Below are 19,408 nucleotides of genomic sequence, written 5' to 3'. Positions count from 1 at the left end.
CAAACACAGAGTTACACATGGAATAAACAAACGTACAGTCAATAACACAATAGAAAAAGTCTATATACAGTGTGTGCAAAGGGTGTATCACATTGGGTGAGGCAGGTTGCCGGAAGGTATATTTAATTTAAAACATGGAAAAAGAGATGATATATTTTCACAAAGAAAGACGGGGAAAAAAATGTACACGGGAGAACGACAAACAACATCTGCATTGCTACGCCATTTTAGGTGAAGCATGGTGGTGATAGCATCATGCTATTGGGCTGTTTTTCAGCATCAGGGACTGGGAGACTAGTCAGGATTGAGGGAAAGATGAATGGAGCTAAGTACAGAGAGATCCTTGATAAAAACCTGCTCCAGAGTGCTCAGGACCTCAGACTGGGGCGAAGGTTCACCTTCCAACAGAACAACGACCCTAAGCACACAGCCAAGACAACGCAGAAGTGGCTTCGGGACAAGTCTCTGAATGTCTTTGATTGGCCCAGCCAGAGCCCGATAGAACATCTCTGGAGAGACCTCAAAATAGCTGTGCAGCGATGCTCCCTATCCAGCCTGACAGAGCCTCAGAGGATCTGCAGAGAAGTAAGCTTGTAGCGTCATACCCAAGAAGACTAGAGGCTGTAATCGCTGCCAAAGGTGCTTCAACAAAGTACTGATTAAAGGGTCTGAATACTTATGTAAATGTAATATTTGAAATAAATTAACAAACATTCCTAAAAACCTGTTTTTGCTTTGTCATTATGGGGTATTGTGTGCCGATTGATGAGGACATCAATTGAATTCATTTTAGATTAAGGTTGTAATGTAACAAAATGTGGAAAAGGTCAAGGGGTCTGAATACTTTCCGAATGCACTGTAGTTTTTGATCATGTTGTTTTGGCCAGTTCTTCTGAACTGTCAGGCTACAATGTATAAGAGGGAAGCAGAAAGGAGAAGTGTGTGTGTACATTAGCAGGGATAGTTTTTTTCTTTAGGGAACTAGAAATACTGATGAGTAGAGAGGTTAAAATGAGCAATATGTACTGTACAGTAAACTTTTATGTAAAATGTACTTGCAAAAAAGAGAAGAATAGCAAACATGCAAAACTTTGCAGACATGAGTAAATCTTCCCAATGAGAGGTATCCTACCCTTACCCGTGTGATTTGGAGCTATAGATAATCAGATAATATAATCATGACATCTAAAAGTCAACCAGGTTCTAAAAAGCCTACATTTAATATGAAATAGAATAATTTGACAAGACTAAATATCTTTATTTTGTCTGAATTTCATTTAGACTAAAAATAGGAGCATATCAGCAGCTTTGACAAAATACAAAAGAACTAGACAAAAGAAAGCAGTCATCAAAAACATTTTCTAAATGGTTTATGGAGCGACAGTACAAAACTAAGCCTTTTTAAATCAGAGTTTTACATCATTGTCATTATTACATCAACATCACTAAATATTTCTCCAGTATATCATTTCAAACTGTATGTACATCATCTTATGTCTAGCAATAATAGTCTTCTACATCTCAAAATACACCCTAGGCCTAGATAAAGAGAGCGCAGAGAGAGAAGATATCAGAAAAAGAAGAACTGGAGAATGAAATTGTCTTGTGGTGACTTTCTCTTTGTACCAGAAACTGGAAATGTTTGGGGATGAGGCCAAACCCTCATAATTTATTCAACATGGCAAAGGATTCAACAGAATGCTACAGTAGACAAACCATAATAAGTGTAGTTCCATAACACGGTACATACTGGTCTTAACAATATAAATAATGCAGACATTCTGACTATACTTTAATGGGAAATATTGACACCCCAAATAGTTACTAGCCTCTCTGGATAATGTCTTGCCTACATGTATAGGGCCTAGCTCTCTCACACACAGTATAAGTTGAGGGAGGGGTCAGCATAGACTGAGGCTGGGACTCCACTAAGATAAAGCATTCCTTTCTCTAGCAGACAGAATGTGTAGGCTACAAACATAATGTGTGACCATGATCGGTCTGTGTTTGATAGATAAGGGTGTGTGTCTATAAATTGACCAAATATAAGACTCCTTGCTGCTCTCTGGTGGCAGGATTGAGCTTGGAGCAGCAGTGACTCACTATGACTTTACTGTATAATGGCAGCCTGTCCGTATGACTCACTACAATAACCTCAAAGCTAAACTATGTATAACGCAATACCTTTTCTCTGTAAGCACTTAACGTCCACTTCTGTGTAATGGAAACGTCTATACGACACTAAAAGTGAGTCTAAAATTGACCCACACTTCATTACAAAGCTGAATCTTTTGTTGTTTTTTTGCATCCAGTTACACTTTTTTTGCCTGAGATTGTCTAACTGGAATTGTATGTATTTAAAAATAGCATTTACCTATATTCCTGCGGTGTCTACGTACTCTGATCGCACAGATATCACTAAAGGCGTTTTTCCTAACATACATTAGAGGCCAGGAGAGGTCGGTTGGCAGAATGAGCCTTGCTGGATTAGAGCATGGCCTAATCCTCACCATACGAATAATGCCCCAATTACAACAGTATAATCCAGACTACCACGCTGCTCGATTGCCCTCACCCTGCCTGTCTGCTACACACTGGAGCAGGTCTCTCTTCATCTGTAATCTGATCAAGTGCTGTCCAACCAACAACTATCCCTGCCCTCCCCTCACACCCCCCATCTATCCCCTGTCCCTAGTGAATCAATGACAACACCACCATTCTCCAGTCCACAGAGCTGCTTCTGCCCTAAACCAACCCCTCACACCATCCATTTAAAACCCACTGTAAACATGGCCACCACAGAGATCTGAGAATGGCCTGGTCTTAAAACTAAAAACCAATAAGCCACACATTGCTAGAGTACTCTAATATCAATCTGGTATGGGCTGTCTTCTTCAGGGGATGTTAGCTAATAAGCACACACACTTTTTAACCATACAATCCATTTTATCCAAACCACAAATAAATTCTCTAATAAGTGTACAATTCTGTCTCAGAAAATCCTCAAATTCCTATAAAGGTTTTTTTTCTAGACAATGGTTTCACCCAAAATGTACCTCAGCATGTTCCCACTAAGTGTGTGCTCTATCAATAGTTCCTGTATAGTCCTGATTTTGTGCAAATAGTATGTGTATAGTAGAGCGTATTAAAATGGACCAGGCTAAGTTACATGGTCCTGTATTGACGTACCAACCCCTAACACACCTTACATCCCCTGCCAATCCTCCATAAGACATGTACTACATGAGGAAGACCAGGGGGTAGTACCTTACCGCAACAGTCAGTAAAGAGGTGATTGGCTGGGATTGGTGTGTGTTAACTTAGAACTCGTCGTCCGAGCTGAGCAGCAGAGTCTTCTCATTGTCGCGGGTGCTGATGGTGCTGTGTGTGTGGGACACTGGCGGGGCAGAGTGACCCTGTTCCAGGGTGGACTGCTGGGTGTACTGCTGGTAGGCCGGGGAGAAGTTATGGATAGCATCCTGGACCATGTCTCCAGGGTTCATTGTCTCCTTCAGGCTGCTGGAGATGCTCTTCATGGGGGCACAGCGACCTGGGAGAAGGGGGGTGGAGGAAAAGACTATATATAAAATATTTTTAAAAGGTAAAGTAAGAGTTGTGTAGTAATTGTGAATAATGTGAAACCTAAACAGTGGAAAATCACTTTTGTAAGCTTGCTACAGTGAATGTAAAAACAGCAACAATAACAACCACTGGTTTCACAGAAAGCAACATTTCATTCAAAGACAAAAGGAGCACAACATTGAACATAGGATTGTAAAAAGTAGAAAGAACCATAAAGATGGTGAAGAAACAAATCAGTGGTAGACCTACCATACTCTCCATATATAGGAACTGGGCCTTGATAACGCAGCATGGGGAAAGAGAAAGACAAAAGGGACAAGGATATGGAAGGAAGAATAAGACAGACAAAATGACCCAGAGAATACGAAGAGGGATGACCAATGAACCAAGGAGGGAGTTTTTTTTAAAGAACGAGGAAAAGGAGGTATTCCAAAACCAAAGATGAATGGGAGGAGATAAAGGAAACAAAGATTTGAAAAAGTGCCACAACATAGGAAGTACAGGGGTACGGCGAGGAGGAGGACAAAGTGGGAAATGTAGGTTGACAAGGGAATAGAGGGAAAGGGAGTGTGAGTCAGTGAAAAGAGAAGACCTGATCATATTATCTAGAGAAGTTCTGCAAAGATACTATACCATATGAGTACCATGAGATGGACCAATGTCGAGTAGGTCCAGTTAAATAAAAGGTTCATTGAAATATTTGTATTAATTTGTCACCACAGTATATAATACAGCTAAAACTCAGTCTCCTTACCCTGAGAGAGAGAGTCCAGCCTCTTGTCCATGTAGACCTTGTATGTGAAGGCATGACGCAGGGCCAGGGAGGCAAAGAACATCTCGATGCAGACGATGAAGTTCTGGTAACCGGCGGCAACCGTTCCCTCTCCCACTGACACCTCGGGTGAGTTGATTTTGGGGATGGCCCCACACTTCTCTAGGATGGCCAGCAACATGCCTGATGGTAAATAAACATATGTGGAGAATGACTACAGTACTATAGTATAATGATATTGACTTGGCAAGTAATATGATATGAATGACATTACTCATATTCAAATTGCCTACAGTGCTTCAATGACCTAAAAATGTATATCTGTATTTAGACGTTTTAGTGTGTGTGTGTGTTTGTGCTTCTCACCCTGCCAGAAAGAGAGAAATATGACAGATTTGACCATGAAGAATTTGAGCAAGGGTCTGTAGGGGCTGAGCAGATCCCGGGTGGAGAAATAGAAGAGGAAGAGGGCGTAGAGAGACAGGCTGACTGAGATGTTGTAGACGATGGACACATACAAGTACCCACTGTTCACACTAGGAGGACAGACAGGGACAAGACTGTTGATTAGATTTGAGAGTAAACCAACATTAGGACAAATCTGTATCACTGGATTTGCAACCATCTACACAGAAGCACCGCTTCTTTTTGGTAATCAAAGTCTTTAAAAAAAAAAATAGATGTATACATCTTATAACATTTTATTGTATGAGATATTCAACGATTGCATAACAAGAAGCAGTGGCTTACTTGAAGTCTCCATCACGGTACTTTCCAAAGGCCTGCAGGATGACTGTGACCACGGCCATGAGGGGTTTGATCACACAGAACTGTAGCGTGGCCTGCTTACAGAACCGCAGGAACCCAATGGAGTAACTCCTCCCCCAGAGACAGCACGTACCATACATACAACTGGACCTGGGGGACGCAGGAAAACGCTTGTTAAATACATGTTGAACACACACACACACAGAGTGGAAGAAGAGACTCACTCGATAGGTTTTCCTCTGATCTCAGCCATGATGGCGCTCTCTCCTCCCAGGTACTCATAACACAGGCTCAGGAAGTTATAGATGACAAACGCTGCACAGGAGAGACACACACACAGTCAATAAAGGACCGTTTAAGAACTCCTCAGACATATGTTTTACATCTAAATATTGTGTAAAGTATATTAACCACCTAATATGGACATGGAAAAAGATCTAAAACCCAGCACTCTTCCATTACCCCAAGAGACAAGATAAGCCAATGACTGTCATATCAAAGGCAATGGGAAAAAAGGCAACAAACATCAGACCACCCAGCCACTCGTTGACTTCCTGTGCTGAGTTGTCACAGACCCAAGGGAGGCCTCTACTTCCTGTCCACAGGAGATGTGTTGTTCTAACTGGTTGATCAGACCAGACACTCATAGAATTACACTAAACAAAAAATTATAAAAACACAACATACAACAATTTCAACAATTTGACTGAGTTACAGATCATATAAGGAAATCAGTCAATTAAAATACATTTATTAGGCCCGAATCTATGGATTTCACATGACTGTGCAGGGGCGTGAGGCCAGTTGGACGTGGCTTATAGTAGAGAAATGAACATTACATTTTCTGGCAACAGCCCTGGTGGACATTCCTACAGTCAGCACGCCAATTGCACGCTCCCTCAAAACTTGAGACATCTGTGGCATTGTGTTGTGTGACAACTGCACATTTTTTAAAGTGGCCTTTTATTGTCCCCAGCACCTGTGTAATAATCATGCTGTTTAATCAGCTTCTTGATATGCCACACCTGTCAGGTGGATGGATTGTCATGGAAAAGGAAAGTTGCTCACTAACAGGGATGTAAACACATTGGTCCTCAAAATTTGAGAGAAATAAGCTTTTTGTGCGTATGGGAAATTTCTGGGATCTTTTATTTCAGCTCGTGAAAAATGGGACCAACACTTTACATGTTGCGTTTATATTTTTGTTCAGTATAATCAAGATACTAAAGCTTATAGGATCTCTGTGCATACTGCACAGACCCACTGAGCTATAAATCATCTGAGTGGCCTGCCAGCACTACTAGCAATGGCACTACTAGCAGTGTCTGCCCTCCTTGGGGAGTGATAAATGTCATGTCTTTAGACCAGTCATACTAGAGCAGGTGGCAGTGACTTTGCAGTCTGTGTTCCGGATGTGCACGTTCTGTTCTACGCAGTGTGTGTGTGTGTCTGCAGTGTGACTGATGGGCTGGGTCAGGTCAATAAAGCAGGAAGGGATTACCAACTCTCACTACACCAGGGTCTCTATGAAACTGTATAGTCACACAGTGTATTCGCACGCACGCACACCCCCCACACCAACTCACTTTATACTTAAGGAACAACAATAAACACATATGGATGTGCTTTATTCTCACCTTTGACAGACATCCTACAGTATGCATCCAATAGCATGTCTGTGGCCTACAGTACCAGGCAAAGGTTTGGACACACCAACTCATTATTTCAGGGTTCTTCTTTATTTGTACTTTTTTCTACATTGTAGAATACTAGTGATGACATCAAAACTATAAAATAACACCTATGGAATCATGTAGTAACCAAAAAAAAGTGTTAAACAAATCAAAATATATTTCATATTTGAGATTCTTCAAAGTAGCCACCCTTTGCCTTGATGACAGCTTTGCACACTCTTAATATTCTCTCAACCAGCGTCACCTGGAATGCTTTTCCAACAGCCTTGAAGGAGTTCCCACATGTGCTGAGCACTTGTTGGCTGCTTTTCCTTCACTCTGCGGTCAAACTCATCCCAAACCATCTCAATTGGGTTGAGGTCGGGTGATTGTGGAGGCCAGGTCATCTGATGCAGCACTCCATCACTCTCCTTCTTTGTCAAATAGCCCTTACACAGCCTGGAGGTGTATTGGGTCATTGTCCTGTTGAAAAAAAATGATGTCCCACTAAGCCCAAACCAGATGGGATGGTGTATCACTGCAGACTGCTGTGGTAGCCATGCTGGTTAAGTGTGCCTTGAATTCTAAATAAATCACAGACAGTGTCACCAGCAAAGCACCCCCACACCACCTCCTCCATGCTTCACTCTGGGAACCACAAATGCAGAGATCATCCGTTCACCTACTCTGCGTCTCACAAAGACATGGCAGTTGGAAACAAAAATCTCTAATTTGGACTCATCAGACCAAAGGACATATTTCCACCAGTCTAATGTCCATTGCTAAGCAAGTCTCTTCTTATTTAGTAGTGGTTTCTTTGCAGCAATATGACCATGAAGGCCTGATTCAAGCAGTCTCCTCTGAACAGTTGATGTTGAGATGTGTCTGTTACTTGAACTCTGTGAAGCATTTATTTGGGCCGCAATTTCTGAGGCTGGTAACTCTAAATGAACTTATCCTCTGCAGCAGAGGTAACTCTGGGTCTTCCTTTCCTGTGGCTGTCTTCATGAGAGACAGTTTCATTATAGCGCTTGATAGTTTTTGAGACTGCACATGAAGAAACTTTCAAAGTTCTTGAAATGATCCGTATCGTCTGACCTTCATGTCTTAAAGTAATGATGGACCGTCGTTTCTCTTTGCTTATTTGAGCGGTTCTTGCCATAATATGGACTTGGTATTTTACCAAATAGGGCTATCTTCTGTATACCACCCCTACCTTGTCACAACACAACTGATTGGCTGAAATGATTTAAGATGGAAAGAAATTCCATAAATTAACTTTTAACAAGGCACACCTGTTAATTAATCGAAATGCATTCCAATTGACTACCTCATGAAGCTGGTTGAGAGAATGCCAAGAGAGTGCAAAGCTGTCATCAAGGCAAAGGGTGGCTACTTCGAGGAATCTCAAATATAAAATATATTTTGATTTGTTTAAAACTTTGATTTCATACGTGTTATATCATAGTTTTGTTGTCTTCACTATTATTCTACAATGTAGAATATAGTAAAAATAAAGAAAAACCCTAGAATGAGTAGGTGTCCAGACGTTTGACTGCTACTGTATGTGTCTGTCTGTATTGCATCAATGTGACTAGTATGACTGAGATGAGGAAAGGTCCAACCCTGAGGCACTCACTGTATGACTAATACACCATTATACTCTCTATTAACCCCTGAAGGGGGATTCTAAAGTTCTCATTCCCTGCTCAGCAGTTCTGTGAGAGTGTGTGTCGTGTGTGTATTGAACTAGTAAGCGAGTGTGTTGGTGTATAACATATGGGAGGGTATGTTGGTGACTTGTAACGTTAAGTGAGGGTGTGTGTGACTGTGTAGTGAGTGATGGTACTTGCATGAGAATGTGTGGGAGAGTGTGTTACAGTGTACAGCTCTATATTTAGCCTGTACACCCAGGGGAACAGAGCTGCTGTGAGATCCCATTTGCCAAACACACCTTCTTCTCTGCAGCAAAAGCACTGGCATCAGCTATTCTGTCATCTCTCTCCATCACTCACACCCTGCCTCTCACCCGCTTTCTCACTCTCATCATCACCCTCACTCTCTGTTTGTCTCTGCAGCACAGCTCTACTAACACATGCACAGACAGACAGACAGAACCATAGACATTAAGGAACAGAACCGACCTGGGGTGACACCACATTACACACACTGGACCAGACTAGCCCACACAGACCAAATCCATAGATAACAGAGTACCAGTATCTAGAAGTTAAAAGGTATTTTACAAGTAATTAGGCCTTTATAAAATGTGCGATATTCACCATTGTATCCCTTGTGAGTAGGAATATTGCATAAGCCATATCAGATAAACAGCTGACTCGGTCTTCTGTTCTCTGTGTGTGTACCAGCATGTTTGGGTGAGACCTCATCATTAGGGCTGCCTTGTGCAGTGAACACGGTTGCTATGCAACAGGTTCTTCCTACCCAGAAATCTGGGCAGGCCCCAAAACAACAAGAGGCAGCACAGAGGCAGATCAGCAGTTAGCCATCTGTCCATGGAGCCGCACCATGACTCCCACACACTGGTAAACAACACGCACGCACGCACACACACCCTTGTGGATTAGATAAACAGCCACATGTGTGGACATTGGAGGCCAAAGACAGCCTGCCCAGGGTGCAAAACTGATTGAAAAGACATCTTTTCAACCAGTTTGGCTCACTGGGTGAGGAAGTATCACAACAAAGCTGATCGGCATGGTAAAGCCATTCATTTCTGTTCAACTCATGTGTAGTCTCTTACCCTCGTAGCAGTCCCGGACGGTGTCAAAGTAGACGTAGTACTCCTCGTTAGTGAAGAAGAGGAGGCTGAGCCAGGAGTCAAAAGCATAGATGGGCACGATGAAGAGAATCCGCACGATGTGTCTCTGCTCATTAGGAGAACTGTAGTACCGCAGGTGCATGTAGATCTGAGAGGGCGAGAGAGAAGCAAAGATGGATGGAAAGGAGATTATATATATAAATGAGAGAGAGAAACAAATAGAGGGGGATAGAGTTGAATGTTTACATCAATTTCTATTGTCCCATTTTACAAGACACAAAAGCAGCATTGCATACTTTCTAAACCTGTTACTAATTAACATCCTGCCTCTGAGGGAGACAGAAATGGGAGTGAGAGCAGTGGGAATTCACAGAAGAACACAGTGATGCCTACACCACAGAGATCCTATTCAATTAGAGGGACTAGGTCATAAACCCTCCAACGTTCCAAAATGGGGCAAAATGGCAGCCATCTTGGTCAGGTAGAAATTCAAATTCAAATGAGTCTAATTGGAATGAATGACAGTAGTGGCATAGTTGATGCTTTTCCTGCTTTTACTTATGCAGGAAAACTAAAGTGTGATGCATCTGAAAATGTGTAATGGAATTATATTAAACCTAAAATACTATCATACACTGAGTGTAGAAAACACTAGAAACACCTGCTCTTTCCATGACACAGGTGAATCCAGGTGAAAGCTATGATCCCTTATGAATGTCACTTGTTAAATCCACAGTCTAGATGAAGGGGAGGAGACAGGTTAAAGAAGGCGTTTTAAGCCTTAAGACAATTGAGACATGGATTGTGTATGTGTGCCATTCAGAGGGTGAATGGGTAAGACAACATTTAAGTGCCTCTGAACGGATTATGGCAGTAGTTGCCAGGCGCACAGGTTTGAATGTGTCAAGAACTGCAACGCTGCTGGGTTTTTCACGCTCAACAGTTTCCCGTGTGTATCAAGAATGGTCCACCACCCAAAGGACATCCAGCCAACTTGACAACTGTGGGAAGCATTGGAGCTCCCCTGTGGAACGCTTTCAACACCTTGTCGAGTCCATGCCCCGACTGTTCTGAGGGCAAAAGGGAGTGCAACTCAATATTAGGAAGGTGTCCCTAATGTTTTGTACACTAAGTGTAAAATTATAAATACAGGTTTTATACATATTTTCTGTATAAATAGCCTCTAAAATATATGTAAACAGACCATAAATGTCTCAAATGTTGTTTTCTTGGAAAGCTGTGAGTGCTATTACACACTGCTCAAAAAAATAAAGGGAACACTTAAACAACACAATGTAACTCCAAGTCAATCACACTTCTGTGAAATCAAACTGTCCACTTAGGAAGCAACACTGATTGACAATAAATTTCACATGCTGTTGTGCAAACGGAATAGACAACAGGTGGAAATTATAAGTGTAACGGATGTGAAACGCTAGCTTAGTTAGCGGTGGTGCGCGCTAAATAGTGTTTCAATCAGTGACGTCACTTGCTCTGAGACCTTGAAGTAGTGGTTCCCCTTGCTCTGCAAGGGCCGTGCTTTTGTGGAGTGATGGGTAACGATGCTTCGTGGGTGACTGTTGTTGATGTGTGCAGAGGGTCCCTGGTTCGCGCCCGGGTATGGGCGAGGGGACGGTCTAAAGTTATGCTGTTACATAGGCAATTAGCAAGACACCCCCAATAAAGGAGTGGTTCTGCAGGTGGTGACCACAGACCACTTCTCAGCTCCTATGCTTCCTGGCTGATGTTTTGGTCACTTTTGAATGCTGGCGGTGCTTTCACTCTAGTGGTAGCATGAAACGGAGTCTACAACCCACACAAGTGGCTCAGGTAGTGCAGCTCATCCAGGATGGCACATCAATGCGAGCTGTGGCACAAAGGTTTGCTGTGTCTGTCAGTGTAGTGTCCAGAGCATGGAGGCGCTACCAGGAGACAGGCCAGTACATCAGGAGACGTGGAGGAGGCCGTAAGAGGGCAACAACCCAGCAGCAGGACCGCTACCTCCTCCTTTGTGCAAGGAGGAGCAGGAGGAGCACTGCCAGAGCCCTGCAAAATGACCTCCAGCAGGCCACAAATGTGCATGTGTCTGCTCAAACGGTCAGAAACAGACTCCATGAGGGTGGTATGAGGGCCCGACGTCCACAGGTGGGGGTTGTGCTTACAGCCCAACACCGTGCAGGACGTTTGGCATTTGACAGAGATCACCAAGATTGGCAAATTCGCCACTGGCGCACTGTGCTCTTCACAGATGAAAGCAGGTTCACACTGAGCACATGACAAACGTGACAGAGTCTGGAGACGCCGTGGAGAACGTTCTGCTGCCTGCAACATCCTCCAGCATGACCGGTTTGGCGGTGGGTCAGTCATGGTGTGGTGTGGCATTTCTTTGGGGGGCCGCACAGCCCTCCATGTGCTCACCAGAGGTAGCCTGACTGCCATTAGGTACCGAGATGAGATCCTCAGACCCCTTGTGAGACCATATGCTGGTGCGGTTGGCCCTGGGTTCCTCCTAATGCAAGACAATGCTAGACCTCATGTGGCTGGAGTGTGTCAGCAGTTCCTGCAAGAGGAAGGCATTTATGCTATGGACTGACCCGCCCGTTCCCCAGACCTGAATCCAATTGAGCACATATGGGACATCATGTCTCGACTCCATCCACCAACGCCACGTTGCACCACAGACTGTCCATGAGTTGGCAGGTGCTTTAGTCCAGGTCTGGGTCTGGTCTAGGAGACCATCCTCCACCTCATCAGGAGCATGCCCAAGCGTTATAGGGAGGTTATACAGGCACGTGGGGCCACACACACTACTGAGCCTCATTTTGACTTGTTTTAAGGACATTACATCAAAGTTGGATCAGCCTGTAGTGTGGTTTTCCACTTTAATTTTGAGTGTGACTATTGATCATTTTTGTGTGATTTTGTTGGCAGCACATTCAACTATGTAAAGAAAAAAGTATTTAATAAGAATATTTCATTCATTCAGATCTAGGATGTGTTATTTTAGTGTTCCCTTTATTTTTTTGAGCAGTGTATGATACAATGACAATACTTTTTTGAGCCAGGCTATGGCTGTGGATTGACAGGATTGTTTGAATGGAATGTTGGCATATTGGCAGTTCATTAAAAAAATATATGGAATCATTCCTCTAAAACGGTCTGGCTAGCTAACAGACATATAGTGCAGCTAAATTCTTCGCATTCATTGTTTTACACAATATCTTATCACAACACTGGCAAACCATGGTTGGCCAACTCCCTGACCAACATGGCTGATCTTTGGACCGCCATAAAAAAGGTTCATGTTCATTCTAGCATTCAAATTCCTAATTATATGGTCTACACACCATCCTTGGCATCTTTTCAGTTTAGCCCCCTTTTATCTACCCAAACAAAGAAGCCACCAGACATTCTCATTTCAGACAGTAGGACAGAGATTACCTTGCATAAGGTGGGTGCAGTTGTGTGTTGGGTTTTTCAGTTAAACAAACAGGGATTGTGTTGTTGCTAGGCAACCTATGCTCTCTGACTGAGCACTGAGCATATGCATCTATTCCTCCAGAATCACCCCAGGTGGAACCTCTGGTTAAATAAGCTCCTCACACTGTAGGGCCTACAGGGGAAGACAACACCTAGACCCCCGAGTCTGGGCATACCATTTGGAGATTCAATAGAAACTCTAAATGGTGTTCAGTTTTAGTGGAATGAGTGTGTTTTGAGATGTGGGGAAGTGTGCATCTGTGTGTGCATGTGTAATGTGTATTTTATTACCTGGTGACAGGTGAAGAGCAGGGCAGTCCAGACGAAGAAGCCCGACACGGCCTGGGCAGCGGGGGTCATCAGGAAGGTGGGCTGGTCCAGGGTCAGCAGGGGGGTCTCTGGGAACCAGGAGATGTTGGGGCCCGGGGAGTCCATGGTGGGAGGGGGACCAGGGGCCCCACCCAGGGGGTATTCCTCTCCAACACCAACACCTAGTCGTTCAGACAGGGGCACGTCACGCCTCCACAGACGACTCATCTGGAGAAAAGGGTACAGAGAGAAAACACATCCTTTATGTCCACATTAATGATACCGTGCATAAACAGTGCAGACATTCAGTCTGATACTTTCCAGAGCATTATTGGAGATACTGTAACCATCAACCATAGCTATCGATAATGTAATTTATGTTGATGAGAGCATCTGATAAAGGAAGAGCAGAGACAATGAGTCAGGTGTGTTGTACTGTTTACTGAATAGAGTGAGGGAATCAATAGATTCCAGAGTGGGAGGGGGAGATAACTGTATAATCTCTGATAGTCAAACCAATGTTTCCCCCTCCTAGGCTACTAACTGTATAGACAGCAGTGGCATGTGTTCATGGATGCCAAGGAAAGACAGGCTTCCCAAAAATATTGACCCCCCCCCAAAAAAAAATAAAGAATACATTAATTTGTCTCTCTGTTTAATAATTGTCCTTCAATTTGCAAGAGAATGAATGTTTCTCACAGGACAAAGCATCCGAGCAAGTGAAACAGTGAAACAGTGCCCCTCTGTCTCTCTACGTGTAGGCCATCTATCTGATGCGGTCTGGTCCTAACGAGTATGACATTGTTGCCGCCTGTACCATTAAAAGCAAGGGAAGCCAGCAAGCATCTGACCGCCCTTGACAAAAAAAGTATAACATGTTTTGCCAATCAGCGTTGAGCTACACTGAGCGAGCTCAACTGTGGATGGTCCTGGTGCTCAAAAAAAAAAAAGCCAGCTTGGATTTGGCATCACTCCTATTAAATCCCATTAGGAGCATACGTCATTGATAGAAAAATGTAATTGTTGTGTTGTTGTCCTCTGGCGGCAAGCTAGCCAGCTAGCTAAAATTGTCCCTTTCCTAAATTAGTCATGGATGGAGATAGGAATTTGGACTTGGGGTTTTACTTAATTCTCCGTACTGACCAATGACTATAATGGCAATTCTGATCCAACTATGTCATACATTGTTGTGCCCCTGGCCTGAGAGGATGGATGTTCAATATGTAGATAAATGATGAAGGCTAATGTTAACTAGCTAATGTTGCCCATGAATGCAAGTTAAGCTAGCTTGCAAGCATTTTAGCTAGGTAGCCTAGGACAACACTGTCATACAGTGTGTACTATATGACAGTGATAAACCATTTCGTCAACATGAAAGAGAGGATGGCATTGGCATTTCTCTACAAGTATGGTGAGTGAACATGTTTTTCTATTTCCATGAACGCGCACACACACACACACACACACACACACACACACACAGAGAGAAATCAGAACCATGGACAACCACATAAATTGAAGTTGGAAGTTTACATACACGTAGGTTGGAGTCATTAAAACTAGTTTTTTTAACCACTCCACACATTTTTTGTTGACAAACTATAGTTTTGGCAAGTCGGTTAGGACATCTACTTTGTGCATGAAACAAGTAATTTTTCCAACAATTGTTTACAGACAGATTATTTCACTTAAAATTCACAGTATCACAATTCCAGTTGGTCAGAAGTTTACATACACTAAGTTGACTGTGCCTTTAAACAGCTTCCAGAAAATGTCATGGCTTTAGAAGCTTCTGATAGGCTAATTGACATCATTTGAGTCAATTGGAGGTGTACCTGTGGATGTATTTCAAGGCCCACCTTCAAACTCAGTGCCTCTTTGCTTGACATCATGGGAAAATCAAAAGAAATCAGCAAAGACCTCAGAAAAAAAATTGTAGACCTCCACAATTCTGGTTCATCCTTGGGAGCAATTTCCAAACGCCTGAAGGTACCACGTTCATCTGTACAAACAATAATACACAAGTATAAACACCATGGGACCATGCAGCCGTTCTACCGCTCAGGAAGAAGGCGCGTTCTGTCTCCTAGAGATTCATGTATTTCAGTACGAAAATACAAATCAATCACAGAACAGCAGCAAAGGACCTTGTGAAAATGCTGGAGGAAACAGGTACAAAAGTATATATCCACAGTAAAATGAGTCTATCGGCATAACATGAAAGGCCGCTCAGTAAGGAAGAAGCCACTGCTCCAAAACCGCCATAAAAAAATTGAAAAAGACTACAGTTTGCAACTGCACAGGGGGACAAATATAGTACTTTTTGGAGAAATGTCCTCTGGTCTGATGAAACAAAAATAGAACTGTTTGGCCATAATAACCATCATTATGTTTGGAAGAAGGGGGAGGCTTGCAAGCCGAAGAACATCATCCCATCCATGCATCATGTTGTGGGGGTGCTTTGCTGCAGGAGGGACTGGTGCACTTCACAAAATAGATGGCATCATGAGGAAAGAAAAGTATGTGGATATATTGAAGCAACATCTCAAGACATCAGTCAGGAAGTAAAACCTTGGTCGCAAATGGGTCTTCCAAATGGACAATGACCCCAAGCATACTTCCAAAGTTGTTGCAAAATGTCTTAAAGACAATAAAGTCAAGGTATTGGAGTGGCCATCACAAAGCCCTGACCTCAATCCTATAGAAAATTTGTGGGCAGAACTGAAAAAGCGTGTGCGAGCAAGGAGGCCTACAAACCTGAGTCAGTTACAACAGCTCTGTCAGGAGAAATGGGCCAAAATTCACCCAACTTATTGCGGGAAGCTTGTGGAAGGCTACCTGAAACATTTGACCCAAGTTAAACAATTTAAAGGCAATGCTACCAAATACTAATTGAGTGTATGTAAACTTCTGACCCACTGAGAATGTGATGAAATAAATAAAATCAGAAATAAATAAATCATTCTCTCTACTATTATTCAGACATTTCACATTCTTAAAATAAAGTGGTGATCCCAACTGACCTAAGACAATTAATTTTTACTTGGAGTAAATGTCAGGAATTGTGATAAACGGAGTTTAAATGTATTTGGTTAAGGTGTATGTAAACTTCCGACTTCAACTGTATTTAGCTTACGTTGATTAGACTAAATCATTTTTGTGTATGTTTTAGTTGTCACTATATTAGATTAAGCAGAGGTGATTTGATTATGTTGAAATTGTGCTGGAATAGTGATTGGTTTCCCTGGTGATTTTACCCACACACAGCTACTGATAGACAGGGCATTCCCTCCTGCCTAAAATAATTGAGTTTCTTTTGACAGTTTTGTGTTAAACAGGTTGATCTGTAAGCATGTATTGTATGGGCAATTTCACAATAAAAGAGTGCTGCTGAGACTGATGCTTTTTGTACGTCAATGATTGCAAAGTAAACAAACCATTCATCTCTATACACAAGGCCTACTTTGAATCATTTCCACAGATTTATTTCTCTCTCCAAAAACACTTACTTGAAGAACAGTGCAGACACAAAGTGTGGTAACAGAATGACGGCACAAACTGTCATGCTGTTACCAAACTTTGCATCTGCACTGTCCTTGAAGTAAAATGTGTTTTTGTAAAAAAAAAATCTGACATTTTTTAAAGTTGTTCTTGTGCATAGAGTTGTACGGTGTGGTTAACTACAGTATTTTTCTATGGAAGAGGGACCAAACACAAGGAAAAGACAAAAATGGCATCTGTAAACATTTCTATTTAGTCATTATGAATCCCTATTTCAAACAGAATTTAGTATCAGATATCCTGCTGGCATGTTTGTATCTGACACGCGATAACCTCAATGCCAGTTGTTGCTGTCATTGACATTATCATAGAACAAGAATAAGAAATACTGTCCACTTCAAAGGCCACACACAATAACACACACAGTGAGACTTAAAATAGCCCGCTGTGACTCAAAGCCTTTCTCAAATCAGAGACAGCAACAGTGGACAGCATGTTAAAGGACATGCCTAAACTGACCTATCATATCATGGCTTGGCTGCCAAACCGCATAGCAAGTCATATTAACAGCAGCATGACAGACTGAGGCAGTATTATGTTGCTTCCACACACACAGGCATGCAAACACAGGTGTAATCCTGGGTCTCACTACACTAATGAAATTAAATGAATCCAATTACATTGATTATGAGACTTGTGTCTCTGACTGTGTGAGCGTTGGAACTTGAGTCACATGAATGTCTATGAATGTGCATGTTTCTCTCTGTGTGTGATGGGGGTAATTTGTATTGGTTTGCAGAGAATCGGCAAATTAACATGTAGAATAGGGCTGGGTTGAATGCATCAACGGCAGACAGTAGGACAGACAGGGAGAGAGACACATGACTGGAATATGTGTGTGTTGGGGTTTGTGAGGAAGGTAATAATATTAAAAACGATCAAAAAAGGTTTCAATACATAATCCATAACAAATGCTACTAACTCCAATTACTTATCAGGTGAAAAAACATGTTTTTAAAGGTAAAACGATGAAATGAGATTAGGAAGATCGAGTGATTACCAGCAAACAGCAGCAACCATTCAAGCAAACTGGCAGAAAAACATTGTTTGCAGTAGAGAAACATAGTAGCCACTAATGTAAGCAGAACTCGACACTGAATGTATGAATGACAGGGTGGTAAACAGGCGCATACTCTATATAGACCGTCACTCTCACCTTTGCAGTTGATTGTCGATATGTAAACTTGAATCAAGATGACGTCTGTCTGAAGAATGGATTTGGAGAAAAAAAACTGAAACATACGTTTATTCTAATTATATTTTAAAGGGTAGACAACTAGAAACGATTGTTATTTTAGACATAACTTTAATCAGATTTATTTGCATTCAAACGAGCAAGTAAAATAATTTTACCTTTCATCAATTGATGGTTTCTGAACAAACTTTAGTCGGCGAGTGCAGTTTTAAAGAAAGAAATGAGAGAAAAATGTATTTAATTCCACAAAACTGCGATCGTTACTTCGACATCCATGTTTATTTTCCAGTCCTGCTCGATTGGAAATCTTTCAATTCTAACCAATAGTTAAATCCGTTTAAAAAAATCTCAGTTTAAGGTTTTAATCTCATTTTAGTGTGCCTTGGTCCTTTCTTCATTCCGTTATGAACAATACAGGTAAAATATCAGTTTTGTCCTGCTCTATAAACTCCGTCATTCCTTTCTCTCCTTTTTCCTACCTCGGCGTTTGTAACAGACCCTATCTTCTAGGATTAGCTACATTCGATCAACTCCGTTCGGTACTCTCCGTAGGTTCTCTCGAATGATATGTAGCCTGCTGTTTCCACCAATCACAGCCAATGAACACCGAGCACCAGGAAGTGGACAGAGTCGTGACAGAGATGAGTTTATAATGACGAGATGCTCATGTCTCCACCCTAACAATGGGAGTCGTTGTCCAAAAGGCTCGAAGGCAGGAGGCGACACGTTTACTGTAGGTCCAGAATAAACCCATTGAAAAGCTTTGGGTTTATATTGGACAATTTTGGCGAGCGAAATCTCTCGTTTTGCTTCTTTCTCTCTGGTTGTGATTTGTGACAATGCGCATGTCTGATTTGAGTCGAATCGCATTTACGGGCTGATCCTAGGTCAGTTTAGTTGTACATTATTTTCCATCCTAACAGCGAAGGTAAGAATTGAAAATGTATCTAAGAACTATCAAAATGACTTCTAAAATAAATTATCCACACACACACACAACAGACAATATTATAAGTTGTGCATATCTTTATTGACTCATAAAATATAGCCCCCCTCCCATGAATCAAAACGGTATGAACTAGCGCAGGCCTATTCCGTAAACTTTATCCACATCTGTCGTTTTTTGTTGCACGTAATTTACATCGTTGTATGTATCTATGTATTTATGCACTATATGTGGTGATGCTGTGCTGTTGAGTTTGAGATGCAACAAGACAACTTTATGGAAAGGGACACAATACAATTATTATTATTAATTATTATTATTATACACAATATTGCTGTAA

The 19,408-nt window shown here is 42.0% G+C and overlaps 1 protein-coding gene across 6 annotated transcripts; it reads right to left on the bottom strand.

Annotated features, from left to right (window-relative positions):
* Positions 1-1,353: 1,353 nt before the first annotated feature.
* tmem184ba (transmembrane protein 184ba) lies at positions 1,354-18,702 on the bottom strand. 6 transcript variants are annotated; one of them, XM_065002498.1, is made up of 12 exons: positions 18,602-18,702; positions 18,281-18,309; positions 18,084-18,159; positions 15,226-15,368; positions 13,349-13,594; positions 9,560-9,725; positions 5,347-5,437; positions 5,105-5,272; positions 4,721-4,890; positions 4,337-4,537; positions 3,832-3,858; positions 1,354-3,550 (listed from the first exon to the last, which is right to left on the bottom strand). In XM_065002498.1, the coding sequence occupies exons 4-12, from the start codon at positions 15,256-15,258 to the stop codon at positions 3,321-3,323; spliced, it is 1,332 nt and encodes a 443-aa protein (XP_064858570.1). In that variant the 5' UTR covers positions 15,259-15,368; positions 18,084-18,159; positions 18,281-18,309; positions 18,602-18,702; the 3' UTR covers positions 1,354-3,320. The 6 variants fall into 6 exon arrangements, with proteins under 6 accessions (XP_064858570.1, XP_064858569.1, XP_029540877.1 ...); XM_065002497.1 differs by having other exon boundaries at positions 18,084-18,132; XM_029685017.2 differs by lacking the exon at positions 15,226-15,368 and having other exon boundaries at positions 18,084-18,132; positions 18,602-18,700.
* Between the last annotated feature and the right edge of the window lie 706 nt (positions 18,703-19,408).

The sequence above is a fragment of the Oncorhynchus nerka genome, linkage group LG16 (assembly GCF_034236695.1).
Source record: "Oncorhynchus nerka isolate Pitt River linkage group LG16, Oner_Uvic_2.0, whole genome shotgun sequence".
Lineage (NCBI taxonomy): Eukaryota > Metazoa > Chordata > Actinopteri > Salmoniformes > Salmonidae > Oncorhynchus > Oncorhynchus nerka.
Note: the sequence above shows the minus strand (reverse complement) of the source record. Positions and strands in the feature narration are given on the sequence as shown.

What these genes read in the sequence shown, in the direction of transcription:
- tmem184ba (XM_065002498.1), bottom strand. Translation starts at nt 15,258, where the DNA reads ATGATGTCAAGCAAAGAGGCACTGAGTTTGAAG. An exon ending in ATCAGAGGAAAACCTATCGA is followed by an intron (nt 5,273 to 5,346) that starts GTGAGTCTCTTC and finishes TGCGTCCCCCAG; the next exon opens with GTCCAGTTGTATGTATGGTA. An exon ending in TACCGTGATGGAGACTTCAA is followed by an intron (nt 4,891 to 5,104) that starts GTAAGCCACTGC and finishes CTGTCCTCCTAG; the next exon opens with TGTGAACAGTGGGTACTTGT.